Source organism: Felis catus, chromosome C1 (genome assembly GCF_018350175.1).
Source record: "Felis catus isolate Fca126 chromosome C1, F.catus_Fca126_mat1.0, whole genome shotgun sequence".
Classification (NCBI taxonomy): Eukaryota; Metazoa; Chordata; class Mammalia; order Carnivora; family Felidae; genus Felis; species Felis catus.
Window position 1 is genome coordinate 82,915,207 of NC_058375.1, and position 24,808 is coordinate 82,940,014.

The 24,808-nt window shown below is 34.2% G+C and overlaps 1 protein-coding gene across 3 annotated transcripts in view; it reads right to left on the minus strand.

The window, feature by feature from the left end:
- DPYD (dihydropyrimidine dehydrogenase) overlaps positions 1–24,808 on the minus strand; it is an 869,175-nt gene that overhangs the window by 340,752 nt on the left and 503,615 nt on the right. For all 3 annotated transcript variants that reach the window (XM_045036245.1, XM_011284844.4, XM_045036247.1), the window contains one exon: positions 2,583–2,747. In XM_045036245.1, coding sequence (XP_044892180.1) covers positions 2,583–2,747 — 165 coding nt within the window. The remainder of the gene's footprint in view (positions 1–2,582; positions 2,748–24,808) is intronic.

Here is a 24,808-nt window from a genome sequence, read left to right on the forward strand (position 1 = left end):
ATATGGAGGACAAAAGTGTTAGAAATTAGTTCTAAGGATATAGAAAAAGAATAATGAGTATAATCTCAATGGCGAAAGAATTAGAAACAAGAAAAGCATGCATTGTTTTCTCAGAAGGAAAAAGCATATTGGAGGAGAAAACTGTTTCCAGGGAAATTTTGAAAAGAACTTTTAAATGTGCTTCTTCTTTCTACTTGACTGTGGAATCACAAAGCAAGAGTTTCATCTCAGCTTTCTCGTCTACTTACTGTCATTTCTTGGAGGCCACTGTATAATATCTCACTCCTGCCCAAAAGGGAGTAGAGTTTGAGACAAGCCAATGGCAGGAGTTCTCTTCCAGGAAAAGGGATTTTTTTTTCAGAAACTATGGCTTATCTAAATACTATAGAAGCAATATCTGGAGAAATTATATTTCATCCTCTTATGTTGCATTAAAAAGTAATACTGAAATTTTAAAGGCCTGAAATGATACTGCACTTTGTGCACTAGAGAACACTATAATTCTCTATATATAGAGAATTATATATAATAATAGGAGCACAGATGCTAAAAGCAAGTTTCAAGTTCAAATTCTGGTTTCACCATGTAGAATAGTCCCCCTTTATCTATGAGGGATACATTTCAAGACCTCCAGTGGTTACCTGAAACCATGGATAGCACTGAACCCTTTATAAACCATGCTTTTTCCTATATATACATACCTATGATAAAGTTTAGTTTATAAATTAGGCACAATAAGAAATTAGCAACAAAAGCTAAGAATAAAATAGAACCGTTATAACAACACACTGTAATAAAAGTTATGTGCATATGGCCTCTCTCTCTCTCTCAATATTGTACTGTATTCACTCTCCTTCTCATGATGATGTGAGATGATAAAATGCCTATGTGATGAGATAAAGTGAGGTGAATAACACAAGCACTGTGACAAAGCTTAAAGCAACTACTGACCTTCCAACATCAGAAGGAGGATCATCTGCTTTCAGACTGGGTTGACTCCTGGTAACTAAAACCAGGGAAACTGAAAGGGGAACCGAGGAATAGCTGTGCAACCCTGGGCATGTAATGTTACTTCTTTGTTTCCTATCAGTTTCCTCTCTGTGAAATGGGGAAAGTAATAGTACCTATCTTATAAGATTATTTAAAGATTGAGTGTTAAAATACATAAGGCATTTATAACAATACCAACCACAGTTTAATATTATAAGAGCTCACACTTATTATTTTTGCTATTATTTTACGGTTGTTCAGTACCTAGTATAATACTTAAAACCTGTAGATGGTGTTTAAAAATACATTAATAATTCTTCTTATACTTGAACCACTTTTTGTCCCTGTCTTTCTGAGAAAAGCTTCCCACAAGATTTTGGCCCTTTAAAAAACAAATAGCTCAACATAATTGTTTACTAGAGTTAATTGCATAATGTGAACATAGAGTATTTGCAACATCAATTTCAGAAAGTGAAAAATTCCTAAAGAACAGAATCTACAGATATCATATGGGTATTGATAGTTCCCTTTATATATGAAGGTTTGACTTGAGGATGATTAATTTTATTCTATGTGTATATATTTTGTTTCAAGGTAAGAGAGCTTTGAACCAATTAGAATACTCTAAAACAACAACAACTTAATGGGTTAGGCAAGAGAATGAAATAGAAAGTCCCTTTATAAGATTTTCGAATTTATCAGTTTGTGGGAAAACATCCACAAATTTCATTAGATTTTAAAATATCTATCATTAGAATACTTAAAACATTCCAATTCGTCTTTGAATCTTTTCTACAACACAAAGACACACATTGTCCAAACCTCAACTTCCATTCATCACCAGCTCTGAGACAGAAAATGATGGGGGGGGGGGGAGCAGAAAATTGTGTGTGTGTGTGTGTGTGTGTGTGTGTGTGTGTGTGTTGTGTATATGCATATGTGTATCAGAATGATGAGGGGAAAAAAATAAATGAATTGAGAACAACTCTAACCATCTACTGAAGAGAAAATACTACCTATAGGTTAAAAAACTACTGGCGACATATAAAAATCCATAAAGAAATGAAATATATGTAATCTTTGTGCACAGTATTTTTAAAGAAAGGGCTTTATAAAAGATAGTGACTCATTTAGTATAAAGGTATTAAAATTATTTGGTAAATTATTTCCCACTGAAAAAACATAAATAAACTATATAAGAAGATATTCTGCTTCTGCCTCAGGTTTATATTTAAAATGATTTATAGCCTGCAATTTCTTCCTAAGGTCATCACCTTCATAAATACTAGCTACATACAGTGAAAACCAAGTCAATAAAATGAGGATTTCATTTCTCTTCCTCTGCTTATGTAGATACTTCTTCCATCTGCATGGCACCCATTTATAACAAAGCCTCACATTGTGTGGATTTTTATGAGTTCTTGAGCTTTTCTTTCTTTTTTATCTTTCTATGCATCAGCAAAGCAACTGGCAGATTCTTTAATAAAATATATTATACACATTAATATTTATAAGCCTATGAATTGGATGTTTAAATAAACATTCACCAACTTATGCCAATTCTTTTGTTTTAGACGTTAAATCACACTTACATTGTCTGGAAAGTCAGCTTTTAGTTCGGTGACACTTTGACACCAATATGCAGCCGTTTTTTCACTGATGAGCTCAATATTCAGGAAGGAGCTTTGTCCAGGGCCATACATGGGGCCAGAGGTAGTTCCCCGGATGATTCTAGGCGAAACATTTGTCACGATGTCCTGATAAAAGAGTAAAGATATTGGGTCTCCTTTTGACCAAGAAAAACTACAATCTTTATTCGATGCTCATTTCTATATGACAATATTTTACCAAGTCCTTTCTCACATTTTTAGAGAAGAATTTTAAAAATATATTTTAAATTACATGTGAATATAAACTACTTCCAAATGAAAGAGTAAACAAAGTATTTGTCAGCTTTATTTAAATTATTTTCTGTAATTGTAAGGTTAGCATCTTAAAAATATGTAAATTTATTTTATTGGTTTTGGGCATACATATTTTAATTTGTTTGCAATTAAATAATAAATAAAAACCTGATAAGTAAAATGTGAGAATATCGTTTCAGCCTAGTTAATCCAAATACCTTCAATGACATTTTAATTCCAATAAAAGCTAATGTTTTGTAAAGAGAAAAAAACACTATTTTTCTTAAAAAGCAATTCCAATGTAAATCAGCCAGGGAGTACATATTAGTACCACTGGCTCATCAAACTTTAACACATATTCTAACAAACTAACTGGGTCAACCTACCTATAGAATTCTAACTATAAATTCACATTCAATGAGAATTCAGTTCTTCCAAGACTGAAATGAGGATATCAATAACTTCCTGATAACTATAAACAGTAAACAGTCAAATTAACTTGCTTGTTAAGTGTAATTAACAATGTACAACTGCTTCTAAAGCTGTATTAACAAAGAAGAGTAACATTCTTACATTACTAAAAACTAAAAAGAAACAAAGAAGAAAAATGTTTCTTTAGCCAACTTCCAATTAAAATTAATTTTGAGTAAAGGTCATTTAGTTAAGGATTTATCAGAATTAGTCATTTAAGTACCCCTCCTCACCATCTTGTCACTTTTAGTGAGATAACATGAACCCCCATTAGTATATAGCAATTAAGGTCAATTTACATATTTTAATTAAGAACCACCCCATATAAAACAATTAGCGTAATAGGCATACTAACTGGATTTCATAACATTTGGACGTTTTTCCAACTAGATAGACAGGAAACCTTAATTAGCATTAATTAGTGCTGATCTGCATATGTTTGATAAGGCATACCCTTGCCACAAAAGATTATTTATTCCTGAATCTGCCAAATGCTACAGTTGCAGAGGATAAAAGGACTTTTCTTCACATTGCATGTTAATTTCTAGTAATTTACATTCACTTTTACATTCGAATTAGTATATTATAAAATAAATGGTATAAATGTTACAATAAGCCTCCTTAAATATGTACATTTTTACTTATAGGAATCCTGCCAGTTAATGTTTTACTAATTAAGCCATTCCACTTCTATTGTAATTATGGGCAACACCACCAGCCTTACTTTGATTTGCCATTGTGAAACAGTGTTCCACAATCTTATAATGGGTAAAATGACAATTCAAGTCACTCCAGAATGCTCAGGTTTAATGGGTCAAATTTCTGTCTTGGCAAAGGCTTAAATGTATGCTCTACATCCCTGCAGGTGGCTTCTGTGCAGCTTACCCAGGTAGGTAACTCAAGTGCTGCCATGGTCTGAGAACACGATGCTAGGAATGTTTCTATCAAATAAGGCTTATTTTCTTCTATTTTTTAAAAAAATTTGTTTAAGGTTTATTTATTTTTGAGACAGAGAGAGACAGAGCATGAATGGAGGAGGGTCAGAGAGAGAGGGAGACACAGAATCCAAAGCAGGCTTCAGGCTCTGAGCTGTCCACACAGAGCCCGACGCAAGGCTCAAACTCACGGACCGTGAGATCATGACCTGAGCTGAAGTCAGACACTTAACTGACGGAGCCACCCAGGTGCCCCAGGCTTATTTTCTTCTATATTCCAACTTTCTTCTATATTCCAACTTTAAGCCTTGAAGTCTTCATTTCCTCTGCTCTACTCCCTAGTCTAAAAGACTTTCACCTAGATAAATCCAATCTAGGCCACAGGTTTTGCCCTATATAAAACTTGGCCAAGGAAGTGAATACAGTCCTTACTCAGTTCACCAGCTCATGTGCCCTGGCACTGAAGAGTCCCACAAATGAAGGGGCACCTATTTAAAGGACCACTTTATAATTTAGCAGCACCTCCTGCTTATTCAACACAACTGATTAATGTTAGCAGCATCCCTCTTCCTATCCATTCTTCAGGTCTTAACTTAGACTTCAGTCCCTTTGAGAAACCTTTCCATGTCTCCAACATCATCAAGTCTTAATAAGCTGCTCTGACTTATGCCAACATAGCAATATATCCTTCCCCAATTGGCATTCTTAACCTCCTGTAGTGTAACTGTCTATATTCTTGTCTGAACCTTTCACTAGAGTATAAGGATTGGAAAAGAAACTATCTCATTTGCTAACACATGTGCAGCTTCTAGCCTGGCCTTTAACAGGTGCTCAAATAGTGTTTTTTGAAGAAGCCTAAAGCAAAACCCTAGGTACTAGAATGGGTCTTGTCCTGAGGCAGGGGAAGGATAGAGGATTTATTGCTGGCCTTATTCTGTTGCTGAACAGACATTATATTCAAATTTCAGGTACTGGTTCTTTGCTTTAGATCCTTTCCTACTAGTCTGTTACTCTAGAATTGGGGACTTTCCTTGCTTCCCCTGATACCTCAGCAACCCCTGAATACAGCTCCCTGTCCCCAACTACAGTTGGTAACACTGTGCTTGACACAGATTGCCCACCTCTCCCCATCTCAGCCTACTGCAGAGCCTCAGTGACACGAAGCATATTTCAACTTCCTCACACTGTAGCTTTTAAGATCTCCCGGATTGTTGGCTCTAACTTCCTGGGTTTATCTGATCTCAAGGATCCAAATACAATGGTTTTATTCAGATACAATCTGACTCTAAGGCTTTCTGGGTCAGGTGGATGTGAATTCCTAAACTGGTCATTGGCTACCTAGAGGATTTCTTGGCTGATGAATGTATTACGATCTTAACCAACTATAGTTGCTTCTTGTGTCTGTGCCCTAGGCTGGGACCACATCTTCACAGTATGTTTAGGCTTTTTTTTTATATCATAAAATAAAGAAGACACAGCATAGAAGAATTGCACCTATACTGAGTAAGGAAAACCGCAATGGTCCAGTAATTCTAAGCCATATACTATTTTACAGTAACCTGCCTAATAACAATTAGGCCAACAACCCACAGTGGCCAAATGGCCAAATTAACAAGATTTAAATGGAGGACAGTCAGGGGTGTCTGGGTGGCTTAGTCAGCTAAGGGTCCGACTTTGGCTCAGGTCATGCTCTCACAGATTTGTGAGTTCAAGTCCAGTGTCTGACTCTGTGTTGACAGCTCAGAGCCTGGAGCCTGTTTCATTTTCTGTGTCTCCCTCTCTCTCTGCTCCTCCCCCACTCATGCTCTGTCTCTCTATCACTCAAGAATAAACATTAAAAATTTTTTTTAATAAAAAATAGAGGACAGTCAAGCAAATGCTCCATTCTTAAAATGCCCCACTTCAGTGCTAACTTAAAACCTAAAATTCTGACATTAGAGATTTTTCTTTTGAATACTGTGAGTTAAATTTATTTTTAATGTTGGGGGTGTTTTATTTTTCTCTTTTATAATCTGGTATTAAACTCTAAATATACCATGGGAGAATTATCAATGATCTCTTTAACCAAGATCAAACAGTAAGTGCAAGCAAATCAGAGGGAAATTTTATCTACTTCATAATCAGGGTTGCTAATTCCTTTATGTTGATTTATGACAGGCAGTGTTTCTCTGAACAGGTTAGTGTTCTCTTTCTTTAACTCACCAAGAAAAAAGATCCTTAACAACCGCCCAAATTGCATATGCCTAATGTGTACAGCTTGTCAACTATCAGTGAGTCAACTGTTGCCATTGTAGCAATTTAAAAATTCAGTGTATTCCAAATTCAGTGAAAGTGCCGAGATTCCAAGATTGTCACCCAGTGATAAATTGGTAATAGAAGTTTTACTCTAGGTTTTCTTTCCCAAATTCATTCATATTTGCTATTATTACCTTATCAAAAAAAAAAAAAAACCCTTCTCCACTAACTTAAGACTTCTTGGAATTGTTAAGTGAAAGGTGAATGAAAACTTGGATACAACCAATTACCCTTGGTTATATGATTATAGAGTTAAAGCTTCAATAATTGGGCAATAACTTACTAAAGCTTTTGACCTGGGAATACTAGAATTTGAGCATGATTTCATAAGATAATATTTTGCTTTAATATTTAATAGCTAAATTATATTAGCATTGCTTAAGGGAATTAATATAACAAACATATTCAGAATATTTAGAACAAACAAGCTTATTCTCTATAACAAAGAAGAGGAATTACCATAGTTCTAGTCTTCAGTGCATTAACAATATACTGATTTTTTACAATTGATGTTTATAGATAAGAAAATGTTAGGTGATATCTCCGCTTTGTGTGATATTGTAACTACCATTATATAATCGAATGTTAGTGACCCCTTAACATTTGAAGTGATGCTAGTGATTTTTCAGCATTAGTAAAGAGATTTAAATGGTAAACAGGCGATTATATTTGCTTGTTTAAGTTCATTTACTTGACCTCTCTTATCCTAAAGAAAAAAAAAAACTATAGTGTTTCCATGGTTACCACTGGATCAAGATAGTCACTATGGCCTCAATGAACAGAAAAAGAAACTTTGCAGAGATGTCTTGTTAAGAGGCTAGGAAAAGAAACAGGGTCCAAAAAAGTTGAATTAAAATGAAAAATAAAATTTGCAGAATGAACCAGAGCTACTCTACCACAACAGATTAATTTAGAAATTTGTTGAGTGAAAAGAGCAAGCTGTGGAAAAATATATAGAATATGATACCTAAAACAAAACAAAAAACATAACATACTGTTTAGTGAAACACACTTATGTGACCAAATGTAAGTATAAGAAAATAATTAAAATAATTCAGAGGAATGGTTACCTCTTACAATAGGTAGATGCTGGGGGAGAAATTGGGGATGGTGGAGCAACGATGACTTTCTAAAAGTATTAGTGATATATAATTTTAAAGAAGTTTCACTCTTGAACTGCAGAAACACATGGTAAAATGAGAAATCTGTTTTATGCGTTTTGTGGTATCATAGTGCATATTGTTATACACTATAGGTAAATTTTCATTGGTTTACCTGAAAACCTGTAATTTAAATCTTAGGGGTAAGTCATTCCTTTCTTAATTCCCAAAATTCTGCCATAAACTGGCTCTTCATGTCAAACAAATCTTTTAATTAGTTTTAAAAGCTAGAATTTTAAAAATTAAATGCACTGCATGACAAATTGTCTTCTAAAATATATCACTTTCTGTATGAGTGGGCTTTATCTATACATTATTCCATAAAAGAGGAGAATCACTTTGCAAATAAATCTAACAACAAATATCCTGTTATGTAATATGGTTCTATCATTATAAATCTGGCATACTGCTTCCCTGGGAATAGCAAAAAAGTAAAATAAAATTCAACAGTGGCCCAGTTTCCAGTGCAACTCCACTATTATGAAAGAAGTACCTAACATTTTATTTTCTTCATGAGCTAAGTATATTAATATTTGATCACTCCTCAAAATAAATGTTATAATGGTCAGAATAATCTGTACGTGGTTGTTTTGGAGTGGTGGAATGGGTAGGATGAAAATTTGTTCTTAATACATCAATTTTCCATCCTAGTGTCTTATGTAAAGATAGCGCTCAAAAACCTGAAATTGTGACCAAATTTACCCATTTGTCATCAGGAACTTTGAATCTGTCTACCCACATGGAAAACACAGTGAACAAGAATGACAGTGTTATCTACAAACACAAGATAAATTATCAGAGAATTTGTCTACTGCTGCCCAGCTCTAGTGAGCATTAGAGATGAGACTGGAATTCAGGCACATTTAGGTGATATGAATAATATTAGTGACCACTTAACATTTGATGCAGGTGATATTAATCAGCACTAATTTTAGTTGCAAGAAAAACAAATCAATTTAAACAAGTTAGACTTTTTTAAGAAGTAGGGATGTGGTATTTACTTTAAGGAAAAGGAAAAAAATCCCGTAACAGGAAGGAAGGAAGGAAACTCATTTTGAAATGTTTCTCTGTCTCTTCTCTCTGCGTCTATTTGCATAGCTCTTCATCCTTCCCTCTTTCTGTGGAGGGCTTCCTCTGTTACAGTTCATATGATAGAACCATAGGCCCCTGACAAGTTCCAAATTATAAGGTATAGGTAGAGTCATATTCAAATCTTGTAATCTCTCAAGTCCATGATTCATATATATGGTCATATAAACAAAAATGGAGTAATTGAGAGCTAAGCAAGTAATTTTAAAGGAGTCTTAAAGAATCTACTACACAGGACTGGTCTTTGCAAGGTTCACCTTAGAAGGCTTACAAGAAAATATCATATGGACACTAATGAAGTATAATTATTAATTAGGAAAGTGGATGTAAAACAGACAAAATTATTATCATGTAATGAAATGAAAATTTCCATAGTCTTGAATAAACCATAACAATCCATTTCCTATTCCTATAGCCCCAAACCTTGCAAGATCAAAGTTGCAAGAACTCTTTAAAATCCTCTCATGTTTTAGGTTGCATCAAGAATTCTGTGACTCCAATGTGTTGATGTGCTGAAGACCGTCAACACAGACAGCCTGGGGTACACTCAATCTCAGTCTTGCAGCTGGACTGAATTGATGCAATGGATAGTCTATTAAGAAGGGTAAGACAGTACAAGTAAAAGGAAAAACAAACAACACATTGTGTTCTAGAATGAACAGGGAAACAATTTACAACCTGATTAGGCTAAAGGAGGGGAAAAAGGAATAGAAACTGAATATTCTGACTGTCTACTATGTGTCAGGGAAGGAATTTTACTCACACACTCTCTAGTGCTCACTTTGGATCAAATATCCCTGACCTCTTAGATAGTGTCAAACGTCTAAAGGATTTGGTATCTCACACTGTCCAAGTATGGAGATTAATTTTTTGAATTTTATTTATGTCATACTAGTAAAATGTTCAATCACAGACTTGTGTAGCCTTTTGTCTTTCCTCTTGCCCTTTTTCAAAGAGCTTATAACTTTGTAAATAGGACACCAAAAAGTAATTTGTTTTGCTCTTTGACTTTCTCATCTGTCAAACTGGCTTCACTACATGCTTTGCTATATGACAGAGAGGTTGCAGGATTTTAAGTGAAATATTACAGCACATGTCCGATGTGATGTTTGATTAAATACATATTTATTCGTTCATCAACATGAGCTTTAGAAACAGTCAAAACAGAAGAGTTCAGGCACCTGGCCTTAACTAGTACATGGGCTGAAGTTGAGAAAGCAACAGGAAATGAGGATGTGAAGATTGTAGAGTTGGGTCAGATTACAGAGTCCTGAATGACTGTTTTAAGGAGTTCAAACTTTTTTCTGCAGGCTTTGAGAATCCATTGTGTTCTGTCTCCTATTCAAGTTATTAATACCAATAGCTCACAGCAGCTGTGCATTCACAGAGATAAGTTTTACAAGGAACAGATGAAGAGCTTTTTCAGAGCTGATATCAGATGGATTAGAACGTGATTAATCAACAGACAGACTGATTAAATTATTGGGTTCACTGTTCAGATAAGAGGTTTTGGATACACTCTGCCAAACTGTAATTAACTTAGAAATTTCTGCTGGCCTGCTTATAAGATGATCATGTGATATGCTTTGAAGAAATCTTTTAAGGCCCAGAACAGCAGCTGTGAAGGTGTAAGCATGAGTCAGTTTTAATAATTATTAATCATCTCCAAGTATTAAAGCAGAATTTTCATTGAAAATGATAAATATTTTTTAAGAAACTTCACTTTTTATAAAACTTGTATAAATCCTCTGGTTTTACTCTAGAAGCCACTGTAAACGAATAGCCATCATTTAAGGAAGGAAGCATCTAAATAATTAGTTTTCCATTTCTGCAGTAAGGTTAACATGATGCACAACTGAACTGGTGTCAAAATAAAATTTCTCAGGGATCAAAAATGACGACAAAGCAGAGATTCCTAAGGACAAACTACCTGCAGGGTGGTGTCTTCTCTCAAGGTTTCTGCTGGTCCCTGATGGCCTACAGCCTGATTTCTAATGGCTTAGACATACCTTAGAGAGAGAAAAAAGTCAGGGCTTAACCATAAGAAAGGACAAACAAAAAGCAATGCTCTCAATTTGTGAACTAGGAAACACCCAGAGGGCAATGGTGGTGTAAATGTCCATTTTAGCCTTAATTATGGATGAAAAAGAAAATAAATCTCCCTTAGGATTGCACACTTGTGTGGACTGCAAAACTTCAAGTTGAAAATTTGGTTTAAAGGTGACCCCTAGTCATGGTGTCCACAGGTAACTAGAAGATGCAGTTTTCAACTCTGTCTGGAGGGATTTTTTACACCAGGTGTCAAAAAATTCCCATAAATAAATTTCCATGGAAAGTGAACTCATAACAGAATAATTCTGCTAAACAAATGAGAAAAAAAATATTGGAAGTGAGAGTCAGGAGGCAGAAAAAGCTACAAAACCAGACTTACAAGGGAATATAGATAACTGAGATTATCAGATTTAGAATCAAATGTTTATTATGTTTGCAAAATAAAAGAGGGATGTATAATCAAAGAATAAGAAACTCAAAACTTATCACTCAAAATATAAGCAAAAGAAGGAATATCTAGAAATTTAAATATCTATATATATATCTATATATATATCTATATATATACACTTAGATATACAACAAATTGGGAAAACAGAATTTTAAGAGTTTGGGATAAACAAGAGATTAGACATAGCTGAAGAGAATTAGTCAAGTTGATACATGGGAAGACTACCTGAAAGGCAGCAAAGTCAAATGGGATGCAAAACATGATGCAGAGTTGAGAAGCATAGAAAATGAGTAAGAATGAAAGGAGAAATCTAAGTGGGGCTCCCAAGAATATAATGGGGAGTCTTGAGAGAGGCATCAGTTCAATAGAGATTGTTAAAGATTCAAAAGAATCAATGAGGGACAGCAGTCTTCAAATTCAGGGACAATAACAAACTCAAGGAAAGTTTTTATTTATTTTTTAACTGCCACCTTGTAGTAAATAAAACACCAAAAAACAAAGAGAAGATTTAAAAAGCAGCCAGAGAAAAAAGAAGACTCTCTACAAAGGAAAAGCAGATTGACAGTGAACTTCCTAGCAGTGCCAATGGAAGTCAGAAGAGAGTAAAATATTTTCTATAAAGAAGGAATGTTAACTGAGAAGTGCATAATTTCAAAATTATAACTCAAGGATAAGGGTGAAATAATGACATTTTGAACAAAAGAAACGATGAGCAAATGGCATACAACAGAGAAAATGAATGGGCTAATGCTAATTGGACTGGGATAGATGTGAAAAACAAAGTATTGAACAATAACAAGAATAAAGCAAGTTGCATAAAAACGTAAACTGTATGATTATATTAAATGAAATAGAGAAACAGGCAAAACTAAACAGCATACTGTTCAGACATACATATGTGGTAAAACATATACAAAAGGAAGAAAATGATAATTATAAAATCTACGTCATTCCCTCTAGAGGGAAGACAAAGGGATATATCCGAGTAGGCAACACAGAATCAAAGGTATAGGAATATCTTCTGTTTCTCTTTCAGTGTGAAATGTGAAAAAAAAGGTATTCATTTTATTATTTCTTAAAATGCATATCTAAATTATATACATTCTTTTATATGCATGTTATATTTCCTAGTGAAAATTAAAAAAATAGGATGTACACCTGAAGATGGTACTATTCTAGAAGCAGCTAGCTAATAAGACTTTAAGATTGGCAAGTTCTTTCTCAGCATTACCACCTGTGTCTATATATGGCCCTGAACAATGTCTAAGAAGGAGTATTCCTTCTGGTCATTCCTCTAACAAAATGATGAGATTGTATGACATGATCCCTTATACCACTTTTGGCCGATACTCCTTAGGACAGGAAAAAGTTATTTATCTATAAAACATACAAATTGGAAATATTTCAGATTGGGCGTGTTGCTATCTGAAACCTTTTTTGGCCTAGGACACAAATTTATGATTTAGGGGTAATCTTGAACTCATTAAAAATCACTTCAGGTAACAATACACAAGCTTTGGCTATCTTAGGTAATCCTCCCCACCAGTATCCTACTGACAAATGGGAAAATGCAGTATGAGGGAGAAAAAGAAAGTTTATTTCTGACAAGATCTGCAAAAACATTGTTAACAAAAAAATCATTCATTTGAGCAAATACACAAAGTCAAACTCCTCTAAATGTAAGTTAAGCAGCCATGAGATTTAACACTTGAAATAATAAAATTTTAAGTCTGCTTTCTCATAATTCTAACACCCTTACCCAATAGCATTCTTTCATATATTAGGCCATAAAGATGCTTGTATTATAATTACAAAACACCATTTAAAGAATGTATTATGTCCTATAGCACTTAGCCTTGACAAACAATTACTGGATATCACATTCAACTGAATAAAAAAAGCAATCTTTATTACAGGTTAAAATTAGCCTTGGAACAATAAATGCTTTCAAAGCTATTGTAAACTCCAAACTGCTTCCCACCAGTCTCTTTAGAGGAAATGCAAACAAGTAAACTGAAGGACATTTGAAAAACTTCCTTTCTGTGTCCTCTGAAGTTTTGTCAAGTTTTTTTTTCTTTTTAGTTTCATAGGGATAATCATGTTATACCTAAAAGATGATCAGTATGGCTTCACAGGGAAGGATTTTACACGTTAGACTCAAAACAAAACAAAACGAATAACCAAACAAAGAAACTCTGAGAATTCTGGGCTTTATAATGTGTTATTCATAACAGGACTTTATTTTAATTATTAGGACCACTTTTTAGGTTTTATGGTAGAAAAGAAAATTAAATGGCAAGGTCTATTCATTGATGCAGTTCAGAGGTATGCTACCCCCAAATAAGGCACCTTGGTGCATTACAGATCTTCAACTGAAGGAATTTTAAAAAGGTGGCAGAAGGAAAGTCACTCTGACCTCACACCTCTGGCCCTAATTCTTTGACACAGGTCTTAAAACTCCCATGTGAAAGATCCTTTCTCTGTATCAGGAGGAGGGAAGGCATTCTTAATCACCAGAGACCTGGAGTTTAGGGCCAAGAAATCCATACAGACAGCCTTTGTTAAACTCATCCTTATCTTCCTAGTTAACTTCTTCACCACTTGCTACCCCTAACCCAAACCCCTCTGTCCTGTCACTTCTTCACAAACGTTATTATTTCTTTGTCTAAAAGGTATAACAGCTTCCTGCTCTGGTCACTTTGGCTCTTCATTCTCTCGGGAAGACTTCGATGTACGTGTAAAAATTCAATATAATGTGTATGCTTTTCTCCTGTTAATCTGTCTTTGTCAGTTTAATTTTCAGACCCAGCCAGGACCTGAAGAGGGTTGAGAAACACTTTTTCCACCCCTGTAATTACATTTGTCAGTTGGTTCAAACCCAGTCTTCGGAGATAATGTACTCTCTTATCTCCTCATCCTTCAGAAGACAGTATAAAATGTAGAATTCCACCATTTAAATTATTTAACCAATTATTTTACTCATGATAGTTATTAATTCTGAAAGTGGTATAATCATAATCATAATGAAAAAGAGGTGGGCAGATGGAAATGCTGGATATAACCCTAAAATAAATATTATTAGAGTTAACCTAAAAATAAACTGGATGTTGGTAGAGATGTTAAAATCAAAATCTGATCATTTTGCTTAAAATACTGATCTGAGACTCTAACCACCAACTTCTTAGGTCATTAGGTAGTTAGAAGAAACAGTGTGTGGTCAGTTTTCTTTTGGGCTGTAATCACATTCTGACTTTAAGTGTATTTAATTTAATTTATAAATTAAATAGCAATAACAACAACAATAAATACCTTTAAGTAGCAATTAATTGAGTCACTTAAATTCTTGTCTGGGTGTCAAGATTGATAAAAGCATCTCCAAATGACAGCTTTTATTTATATAGTGGTCTACTATTATCATCTGTGTTTCCACATATACAATGAAAGTTAACCTTCTTGAACATCCTATGGAAGGAAAGAACACTTTCCAAGAGTATTTACTGAGATATTTGGAGATGAATGGGGATTCTGTGATCAGATCACCTTGGGAAACCATCAACAAGATAGCTTCTCTTGGTGACGCATATAGTATCTAAGCATAGTAAAGGCCTTGAGATATCCGGGACTAAAACTACTTGTCTATAACCCATTTTCTCACAAACCTGTTAATTCTTTTTTTCATGCATTACCAATTAATATCCTGTAGCACATTTACATTTTATAGAAACAGATTATGACATATATATAAGGCAGTGGTCTCCAGAATTTTCTGATCATGTATCCATCAATAAAAGCAACCTTTTGACCATGCATCTCTAAATAAAACATTTACAAAAAAAGAAATCAGAAAAAAGAGATAAGCATAATATTAATAGTTATTTTCACACATTCTTACCATATCTTAGTGTTTTAGAGACCTCTGGACAGGAGGATATTTAAAAAGGTCTGTCTCCCGAGGGGCCTGGGAGGCCAGTCGGTTAAGCGTCCCACTCTTTATTTCAGCTCAGGTCATGATCTCATGGTTTGTGAGATCAGACTCTGTGATGAGAGTGGAGCCTGCTTGAAATTTACTCTCTCCCTCGCTCTCTACCCCTCCCCCATTTGCATGTGTGTGTGTGTGTGTGTATGTGTGTGTGTGTGTGTGTGTGTGTGTACACACACATGCAAGTGTGACTGCACTCTCTCTCTCTCATAAATAAAAAAAGATCTGTCTGGAGTTTAAAAAGAAGAGGTATCTATCCATAGAGGAAACTAAAATTCTAACTTAAGAAGATAAGTAATTTTGTCTAGAGCAGAGGTCAGTAAAATTAAACTTCTACTATAAATAGTCAGGTAGTAAATATTTTAGGGTTTGCGGGTAGTATGATCTCGATCACTCCACTTAACTACTGAACTCCGCCACTGTTACAAGAAAGCAATCATAGCAAAATGTAACAAATAAGAATATCTATGTTTCAATGAAAATTTATTTATGGACGCTAAAATCTGAATTTCATAAATTATGTATTAAACAACTGTTTATTTCTTATTGCTACTTATATGAATTTCACATAACTTTCACAAGTCACATATATTATTCTTTTGATTTTTTCCCCAATGATTTAAAAAAAGTAAAAATCATCGTTAGCTCATAGGCTATACAAGAACAGGCCAGGGACCAGATTTGGCCAGTGGGCCATATTCATAGACCCTTGTCCCAAGTGTGTAGGGGCAAATTAAAGAGGAAAGCCAAGTATGACTACAGAGGGTGAGGTAAAGCATCATACTGATTGTCTTACCAAGCTCTAAGGGTGAAACGTGAATAGTCATGTTTCTTTTTTTTTTTAACGTTTATTTATTTTTGAGACAGAGAGAGGCAGAGCATGAACGGGGGAGGATCAGAGAGAGAGGGAGTCACAGAATCTGAAACACGCTCCAGGCTCTGAGCTGTCAGCACAGAGCCCAACGTGGGGCTCAAACTCACAGACCGCAAGATCACGATCTGAGGCAAAGTCAGACGCTTAACCGACTGAGCCACCCAGGCGCCCCGTGAATAGTCTCGTTTTTTAAGGTGTAGTAGGGTTTAAAACATTTAAGCTGCTCGACAAGATGTAGCAATAAAAAATAAACAGCTGGGCAATATACAACTGATTACAAATAAAATTTAAAGAGGAAGACAGATCAAAATATTTTTTTAAATGGGTGGTATTTTTTGGCAAGTTTTCAGAAATCTCCAAAATTAGTCAAAGCTGGTTCCATAGTCCTTACAGCCCTCTGTGGACAGTCAGAGAGGATAGTCTGACTGACTCTGGGGATAGTCAAATACTAATGTTTATCAGCAGGAATTGTTTTTGTGAAAATGGTAGAAGTGAATTGCCTTTTAATAGATCAACCTCATTAGAAAGAAAATGTAGTACTAATATCTGTAATGTTTCATAGCATTATATAAAATTATTTTCAAGTTTAGGTGAGGGTTACACAAACATCATAGATCTCCAGAAGCCTTTTATGTGATAAATTTAAATGTAATAAAACCTCATGGTTCTGATTACCAAAGGCTAAAGAATGAGTAATTTATACACTGCAGGCCTACAGAAGTACAACTTGTCTGCTAAAATAGCCCTAGGGGAAGATAAAATTGAAAAGACAAAGGACAGATAAATAAAATGCCACTATTTTCTCACTAAGCTTTTTGGCTGTGGTTGATTAAAAAAAAAGTATTATTACTGATTTTATAGTAGTGAAAATAAAACAATAGTTACAAGCACTACTGTTTAATACTAGCTATAGAGAAGAGAATTTTGAAATTTATTCATTAGCATATTGATAAGTTTGTTTCTATAACAAAATTAAATTATACTGAAGGTTCACAACTTAGACTGGAGATACTAACTATAGCACTAGATTATGATCTTATAATTGAATTATAATGTCTTGGATCGATTTTACAATGGGAGTAATTTCAAAATCTTACTTTTAAAAAATGGTTACAAACCTAATATAGAGAGAAATGTGGAAGATCCCAGGTTCCTGAACCATAATAAGCAAGGGATCTCTGATTGCTTCCTTAGATAAGACAGAGGATATAAGCTAGAAAAAGTATTTAAATAACTGCTGATTCATATGGAAAAGGATTTCTAATATTATAAAAAAGAGTTCTATCCCCAGCCAGATCATGTCCATCATTTTCACAAATAATTGATAGATAGCTATATTTAGACCTGAATGTAGACACAGAGAGGTCATATTTATTGAATGTGCTGATGGTGTTGAGGGGAATTAGAATAAAGTAATTTAATGGAGTAAGAGACCAGTTTAAGAGACATAGGCAATACTGATTACCCCAAACTTACTTCACCCATTTCACCTACATTTTTGGAAACGTTTTTTTTTTTTGATATAAAGAGGCAGCAAGATGTATTAGTTACAAAGAATAGGAGCAACTGCCAGCAACCTGGCACTCAGAGGAGTGCACAACTGTTGATCTTGGGTCGTGAGTTTGAGCCCCACGTTGGATGTAGAAATTACTTAAACAAACAAGCAAACAATCAAACAGACTTAAAATAAAAGAATAAAGTCAAACTACTTGAGTTCACATCTAATTATTTAATCATATTAGATGGGCCACTTAGACAAATAACAACCTTTTTACTTCATTTTCTTTGTTGGTAAAATGTGATAGAGATAACATCTCAAAAAATTATCTTGGATAAGCTCAAAGGAGGCACATGGGATGTGCTTAGAACAGTATGTGATACAATACAAATAATTCAAAGAATAATTATTATAATTGCATGGTCTTCTTCTGTGCATTAACATTCTTTGCCCTCATATACTTCTAATATATGCAATATAATGTGGCTGTCTACCTTACCAACGGTGAATTGGTGCTGGGTATTCAGGAGGCTATGCATGGCTCTGAGTAGTACACCTGGATCCAGAAAATGGAAGAACACTGGTCTTGGGGGTGAGGGTTCTAAGTGCTAATGCAGCTGCACATGTTAGTGATACATGGCCCCCTAACAGATTATAAGATTTCGGAATTAGTTCCCCTGATGACATGCCACACTGCTTATTCTGGAAAAGGGAAAGGATTTGAGCCAGAGATTGTGAGTGCTACAATGTAGAAAAGATCCAGGCCATATATATCCTTTTAAAAAAACCACTGAATAAGCCTGAGATGCTTACTACACTGATGCAAGTGTGTATAATGAGGTCAATAAAGTTTCCTCAAAAATAGCAAATTGCACTACGTCTATCTTCAATACGTTTGCAAGGAGATCATAAACCAAGGTAGAGATCTCAGAATAGGGGAAAAAATCCTAGAGTCAGAGAGGGAGACCAATGTGTAGGATACAGAATCAAATTCCAAAATGATGGTGATGGGCCAGAATGGTGAATTTTATTTAATAACATGTAATAAGTGATTATACTTTGGGTCCAGCACTCCAATACACATGTACAAGATAGAGAAGGCATAGTTTATCAGCTGAAAAGGTTAATTAGTAGTAAATTAGTATTAGAAAAAGGAATGTGATTCACACCCTTTTCAAAGCTCTTCAGAGTACTATCTCCAGTTTTGGGCAAATGAGAACACTTTCAGTAGAAAACAACAGCAGAAGAAAAGGTTAAGAGATAGAGTTATATCATATCAAGAATAAAGGAAATACGCATAGTTAGCTTGAATAAACTAAAAAAGGGATAAAAGCTTTTATCACTTATCTGAAGGACAGTCATTCAGAGGAAATTTAGACTTTTTCTGAATCACCTTAAAATGGGATAACCGGCACAATAATTAGAAACTATTCAACAGCATTTCAGTACTCTCTAACATCCAAAGCTATTTAAAGAGTCAATTACTTGTCTCTAGAGAGTTCTTCTTAACTAAAGTATTTGAGAATAGCGTGGTAGATACCTACTGGATTATCTATGTAGCACATCTTTTCCAAGAATTGCCTTTTCTCTCCTTCATCCACTTGGTTGCAGGAGCCATACATATAGGTTTAGACTGATTCAGAGGCAATAATTTTAGACATGGTTCCAGTTTCTTATTATACTTTATTCCTTAGGCAACTTCATTCATGTCAGTAGGATACCCCCTTATATTTTTCACTTCAGTCTAAGATGTTGCAACCAAAACAAGACTAACATACATATTAACCAGGGTAGTAACTAACAGTGATGGAACAGGCAGATAACTGCAAATAAGCCTGTAAGTCCCATTCCAGGTGATATTTTGTATTTGTGTGATATCCTATTTTTAATAAACATCTATTTTTAAGGGGAGGGCTTAGAAATGTTATGACAAACCCCAACCCTCACCCAAATCTTATTAGCCCAAATACCCTTAAAAAGAGAAGAAAATAGGAGATACAGTTCTCCACTAACATACTGAATTTTTGAAAAACAATTCTCTGTTTTCCCCTTCCCCAGACCCTGGCAACCACTATTCTGTACTCTCCTTCTATGAGTTTGACTATTTTAGACACGTTACATAAGTGGAATTATGCAGTATTTATCCTCCTATGAATGGCTTATTTCACTTAGCATAATGTTCCCTAGGTTCATCCATGTTGTCACAAATGGCATGAGTTCCTTCTTTTTTTTAAGGCTGAATAATATTTTACTATACGTATAGAACACATTTTCTTTATCCATTTATCTGTCAATGGATCTATGAATAATGCTGCAATAAACATGGGAGTGCAGATATCCTCATTTCAAACTTTGAGATCTTTGTTTCAACTCTTTTGTTTATATACCCAGACGTGGGATTGCTGGATCACATGGTAGCTCTATTTTTTGAGAAACCTCCATAATATTTCTCTTTAGAGCTGCATCATTCTATATTTCTACCAGGAGAATACAAGGGTTCCAGTTTCTCCACAACCTCACCAACACTTATGGGTTTTGTATGTATATGTGTGCATATGTGTTTTACAGTCAACCTATCAGGTATGAGGTGATATTTAATGGTGGTTTTGATCTGAATTTTCTTGATTATTAGTGATGGGTATAAAGTTTTTGTTATGCAAGATAAGTACATTTTAGAGATCTGCTGTATATAATTTTACCTATAGTTATAATAATATGGTATTGTGCAATTCAAAACATGTTAAGAGGCTAGATGTCATGTTAAGTGTTCTTACCAAAAAAATCCACAAAAGAACACAAGGAAATTCTGGGGGAGATAAAGAATATGTTTAGTATCTTGGTTGTGGTGACAGAATGGGTGTATGCATATGCCCAAATTAATTAAGATGTATATATTAAATGTGTGCAAATTTTTTGTATGTCAATTATGTCTCATTAAAACTTAAAACGTGATACTGAATTTTTGAACAGATACTAATTATTGGGTATACTATTACTACTACTACTACTACTAATACTAATCATGGGTCACTGACCTAAAAATTTCCAAGCTACAATGAAATCTTCTAATGATGAACACTGCAGTTTAGGGTAAAGAACGGAAACATAACCACTTCATTTTCTGAGTAAATATGAACGTTAACACAGTGAAGTACAAATGCTAATACAGCCCAGTTATACATACTCTCGATGTTTGACTAAATATATGAAAACATACCAAATATATATTTAGAATTAGATATAGATGAGGAGTACTGGCAGACATATTTCACATTTTAAATTTCAAGGGACTATTTCTAGTAACTTCTAGGATTTGGTATTTTCTGATTAGTGCTTAGGTATTAAGACAACTATCCTTAAAGCAATGTACAGATTAATATTACTTCTACTAATTTTATATTAGAAATTTTTAATGTACTTATTATTCATTCATTTAGCAATAACTTAGAGAACAATTAGTCTGTACCAGTTACTATCCATTGAAATTAATAAATAACCTATGGGGGTGCCTGGGCAACTCAGTTGGTTAAGTGTCCAACTTTGGTTCAGGTCATGATTTCATGGTTCCTGAGTTCAAGCCCCCACTTTGGGCTCTCTGCTGACAGTGCAGAACCTGCTTGGGATTCTCTCTTTCCATTTCTCTTTGTCCCCCACATCCCACTTGTATGCATACTCTCTCTTACACTCTCTCTTAAAAATAAACTTAAAATCAAACTAAATTAATAAACAACATCAAAATGAATGAAAAACATGAAACATGTGTTACTCATATTTAGGTACAAAGTGTCATGGTAGTATATAATATAGAAATGCATACAGACATGTAATTTTATTATTATGAATATCCTTCCCAATTTTTTATTTAATTTGAATGATATATAATACTCTTATAACAAATCTTTGTCTTTTTCTTATACAGAATTCTATAAATTATGAATAAAATGAAATTCTATTGAAGATTCTTATGATAGATTTGGAATTATAAAAAAAGGACTCAAAACTATACCTATAGAAATAAATTAATAAGAATACCTTAAGAATATGTTCTAAAAAGAGGAAAGGGGTGATAATATATATTAGTAAAAACAGCACACATAGTAAAAATCAGTAATTTAAGCAGTATGGCTTTGTCACAAGAAGAAACAGAAAGATCAATGGAACATGGGAGAAGACCAATGTATGTGGGCATGCGTGTGAATATGGTGTATAGTTATACTATAACATTTAATTAATGGAAGAATATGTGTCATCAATTGTCCTAGGACAGTTGATAAATATTTACACGAAAATAAACTCTGGATGATTGGGAAACTAAGTATAAAAGTGATGAAAATAAACAGGAAGTAAGGAAGGAAGGAGGAAGGAGGGAAGGAAGGAAGGAAGGAAGGAAGGAAGGAAGGAAGGAAGGAACACCTATACTTACAAATAATTAGAAAAAATGCAAATGGAGGAACATCTATAGTTACAAATAATTAGAAAAAATGCAAATGAAAAGCTTGGAAACTACTTGCAACATGGCTAGCATGGATTAAAATTCTTGATATACCGGGAAAAAAAGAATTAATAGCTGAGTTCTGGCCTTTGTTCTAGCTCAGGGGTCAGCAAACTTTTCTGTGAAGAGCCATTTAGTAAATATTTTAGTCTTTGTGGGTTAATCAGTCATTGCCATAACTACTTCCAACTGTACCATGTAAACCGCCATAGACAATATAAGCTAATAGATGTGGCCGTGCTCCAATAAAACTTTATTTACAAAACTAGGCAGGAGGCCATATTTGGCCTAGGGACCTTAAGTTTGCTGACCTCTAATCTAGCCTTACAGATAGCTAAAGACTTGGATTCTGGTCAAATCCTCCTTGCAACAGTAACTCAAAGAATGTATATTCCATTCAGGATAATTAGGAGTCCTGCTGAAGATATGCTTTATTCATTGGATGCCAGCACCTTGTTGAATTTGGTCATTAAGTAATGTGTAATTGATGTGATACAGGTACATCAAAGGATGGGAGCCATGGACTAACAGAGTAAAAACAAAACAAAACAAAACAAAACAACACATAAGTGGATCCTAGAGCTCTGAACTGAGTTCTTACCTGGTCAGCTTCTTTTCTAGGGACCATGTAAGTCCACAGTACAGAATGAACTGTGGATACAGAAGTTGCATCAGAGACCGAAGGTAGTTGCTCTTTGCTGTTTCTGTAAGGGCTACACAGACATGTCTCAGATCCTTTTCACAGCTAAGTAAACTTGATGGTGAGTGTGAATTTGACTATCAATCCAAAGCCAAAGAAAACTCTGGCCAGGAGGCATAAATTATGTAAATATGACTATACAGGTTTTAAATCAGCAAAAAGATGAGCCCTCTAATAGAAAAAAAATGGCCAAAAGATATAAATAAACAGAAAACAAAATTTAAAAAAATTCCATATAAAATTTAAAAAATGAAATAATAAAGAATTTTTTACCTCATTAATAATGAAAGAAGTAAATATTAAAGTGGCATCCTATTATATACCTATCAAATCAGGATTTATTTTAATGATAAAACTGTCTGATAGAAGCTTGAGGAAATAAGGAACTTCATGGACAGTTAGTGAATTTTATGCTGGAAAACTTGAAAGAATTAGGAAACAGATATGTACTCTTTGAACTACAATCTCGCTACTAAGAATTCATTTAAAATCTAAGTATAGCATTATTTATAGTAGCAAAAGAAAATTAAAATATCCTAAATATCAAATAATAAATTCTTAGCCATATAGATTATAGTGAAACCAAAGTCAGCCAACATTGTTCACTGCCTACCCAACAGCCATTTCTATTTTTGCTCTTTCTGACAGAATCTTGGTATTTTTTTAGGGGACAATGTACCCAACTTAAGACTTGCCTCTCTAAATTCTCTTCCACCAAGGGGAAGTCATCATCTGGCCAGTGAAACATAATCTCAGAATTTCTGAAAAAGCTTTGCTTTTCTGGTATCATTGCAATCTCCTGCTTTTCTTCTATTTCTTTCTGCCTGAAAAACATTTCTCAATGACAGCAATAAATACTAGAAAACAAAAAATCATGCCTTCAAATTTTTAAAGAGAAACTATTTTTAAGCTAGGAATTTTAAATCTGCAAAAATTCTAAAAAATGTACCTACTAAACACTCTTTCTGACAAGATTTCTGGATGCTTGGTTTTAGGAAAATAAGAGATCAAAACAAGAAAAAAAGAAATGAGATTCAGGAAACATGGAGAGTAGCATACAGTAATCTGAAGACAGAGAAATATAAATCTAGATTACAACAGGAGAGGCTGGTCTCCAGAAGATAGAATAAAACTGACTCAATTTTTGGAACTTTGTATAGAAGAAGCACTTATACGTATGTAATAAATCAGGTAAAATAAATTTTAAAAAATAATGATAGTTTTATAAAAAAAAAACCCTTCTTTAATGTGCAATTAAGTCCACATAAAAACTTTTGTAAGACAAAGGAAACATAATCATTGCACATCCCTTGGGTCAAAAAGGAAAAATATTTACATGGACTTAGTAGGATAAACATTAATAACAGAGAACTAAATCCTGAAGAACTACAACAGGAAGTCAATAGAAAATGTCTAACTTAAAAAAATTGCAGTGTAAGAATCTTATTTAGAAGCATGGATTCACAAAAACCTAAAAAATGGTCAGAGTTGAAAGCAGTTGCTTTGCAAGAGCAAGAAAAGAACATGTGAAAAGGTGGGGCAGAAGGCAAATGAATTTTATATATACATTTTTAGTATTATTTGATGTTTAACCTTGTGTGCATATTACTTTGCTAAAGGCAAACTTTAGTTTTTTATTTAAAAAATTTTTAATGTTTATTTATTTTTGAGAAAGAGAGACAGACAGACAGGCAAAGCATGAGCAGGGAGGCACACAGAAAGAGGGAGACACAGAATCCTAAGCGGGCTCCAGGTTCTGAGCTGTCAGCACAGAGCCTGATGTGGGGCTTGAATTCAGGAGCCATGAGATCATGACTTGAGCCAAATCGGACGCTTAACTGACTGAGCCACCCAGGCACCCCAGGCAAACTTTATTTTTAAAAAAGTTATAAAAAGTAGGCTAAGAGAAACTGTGATA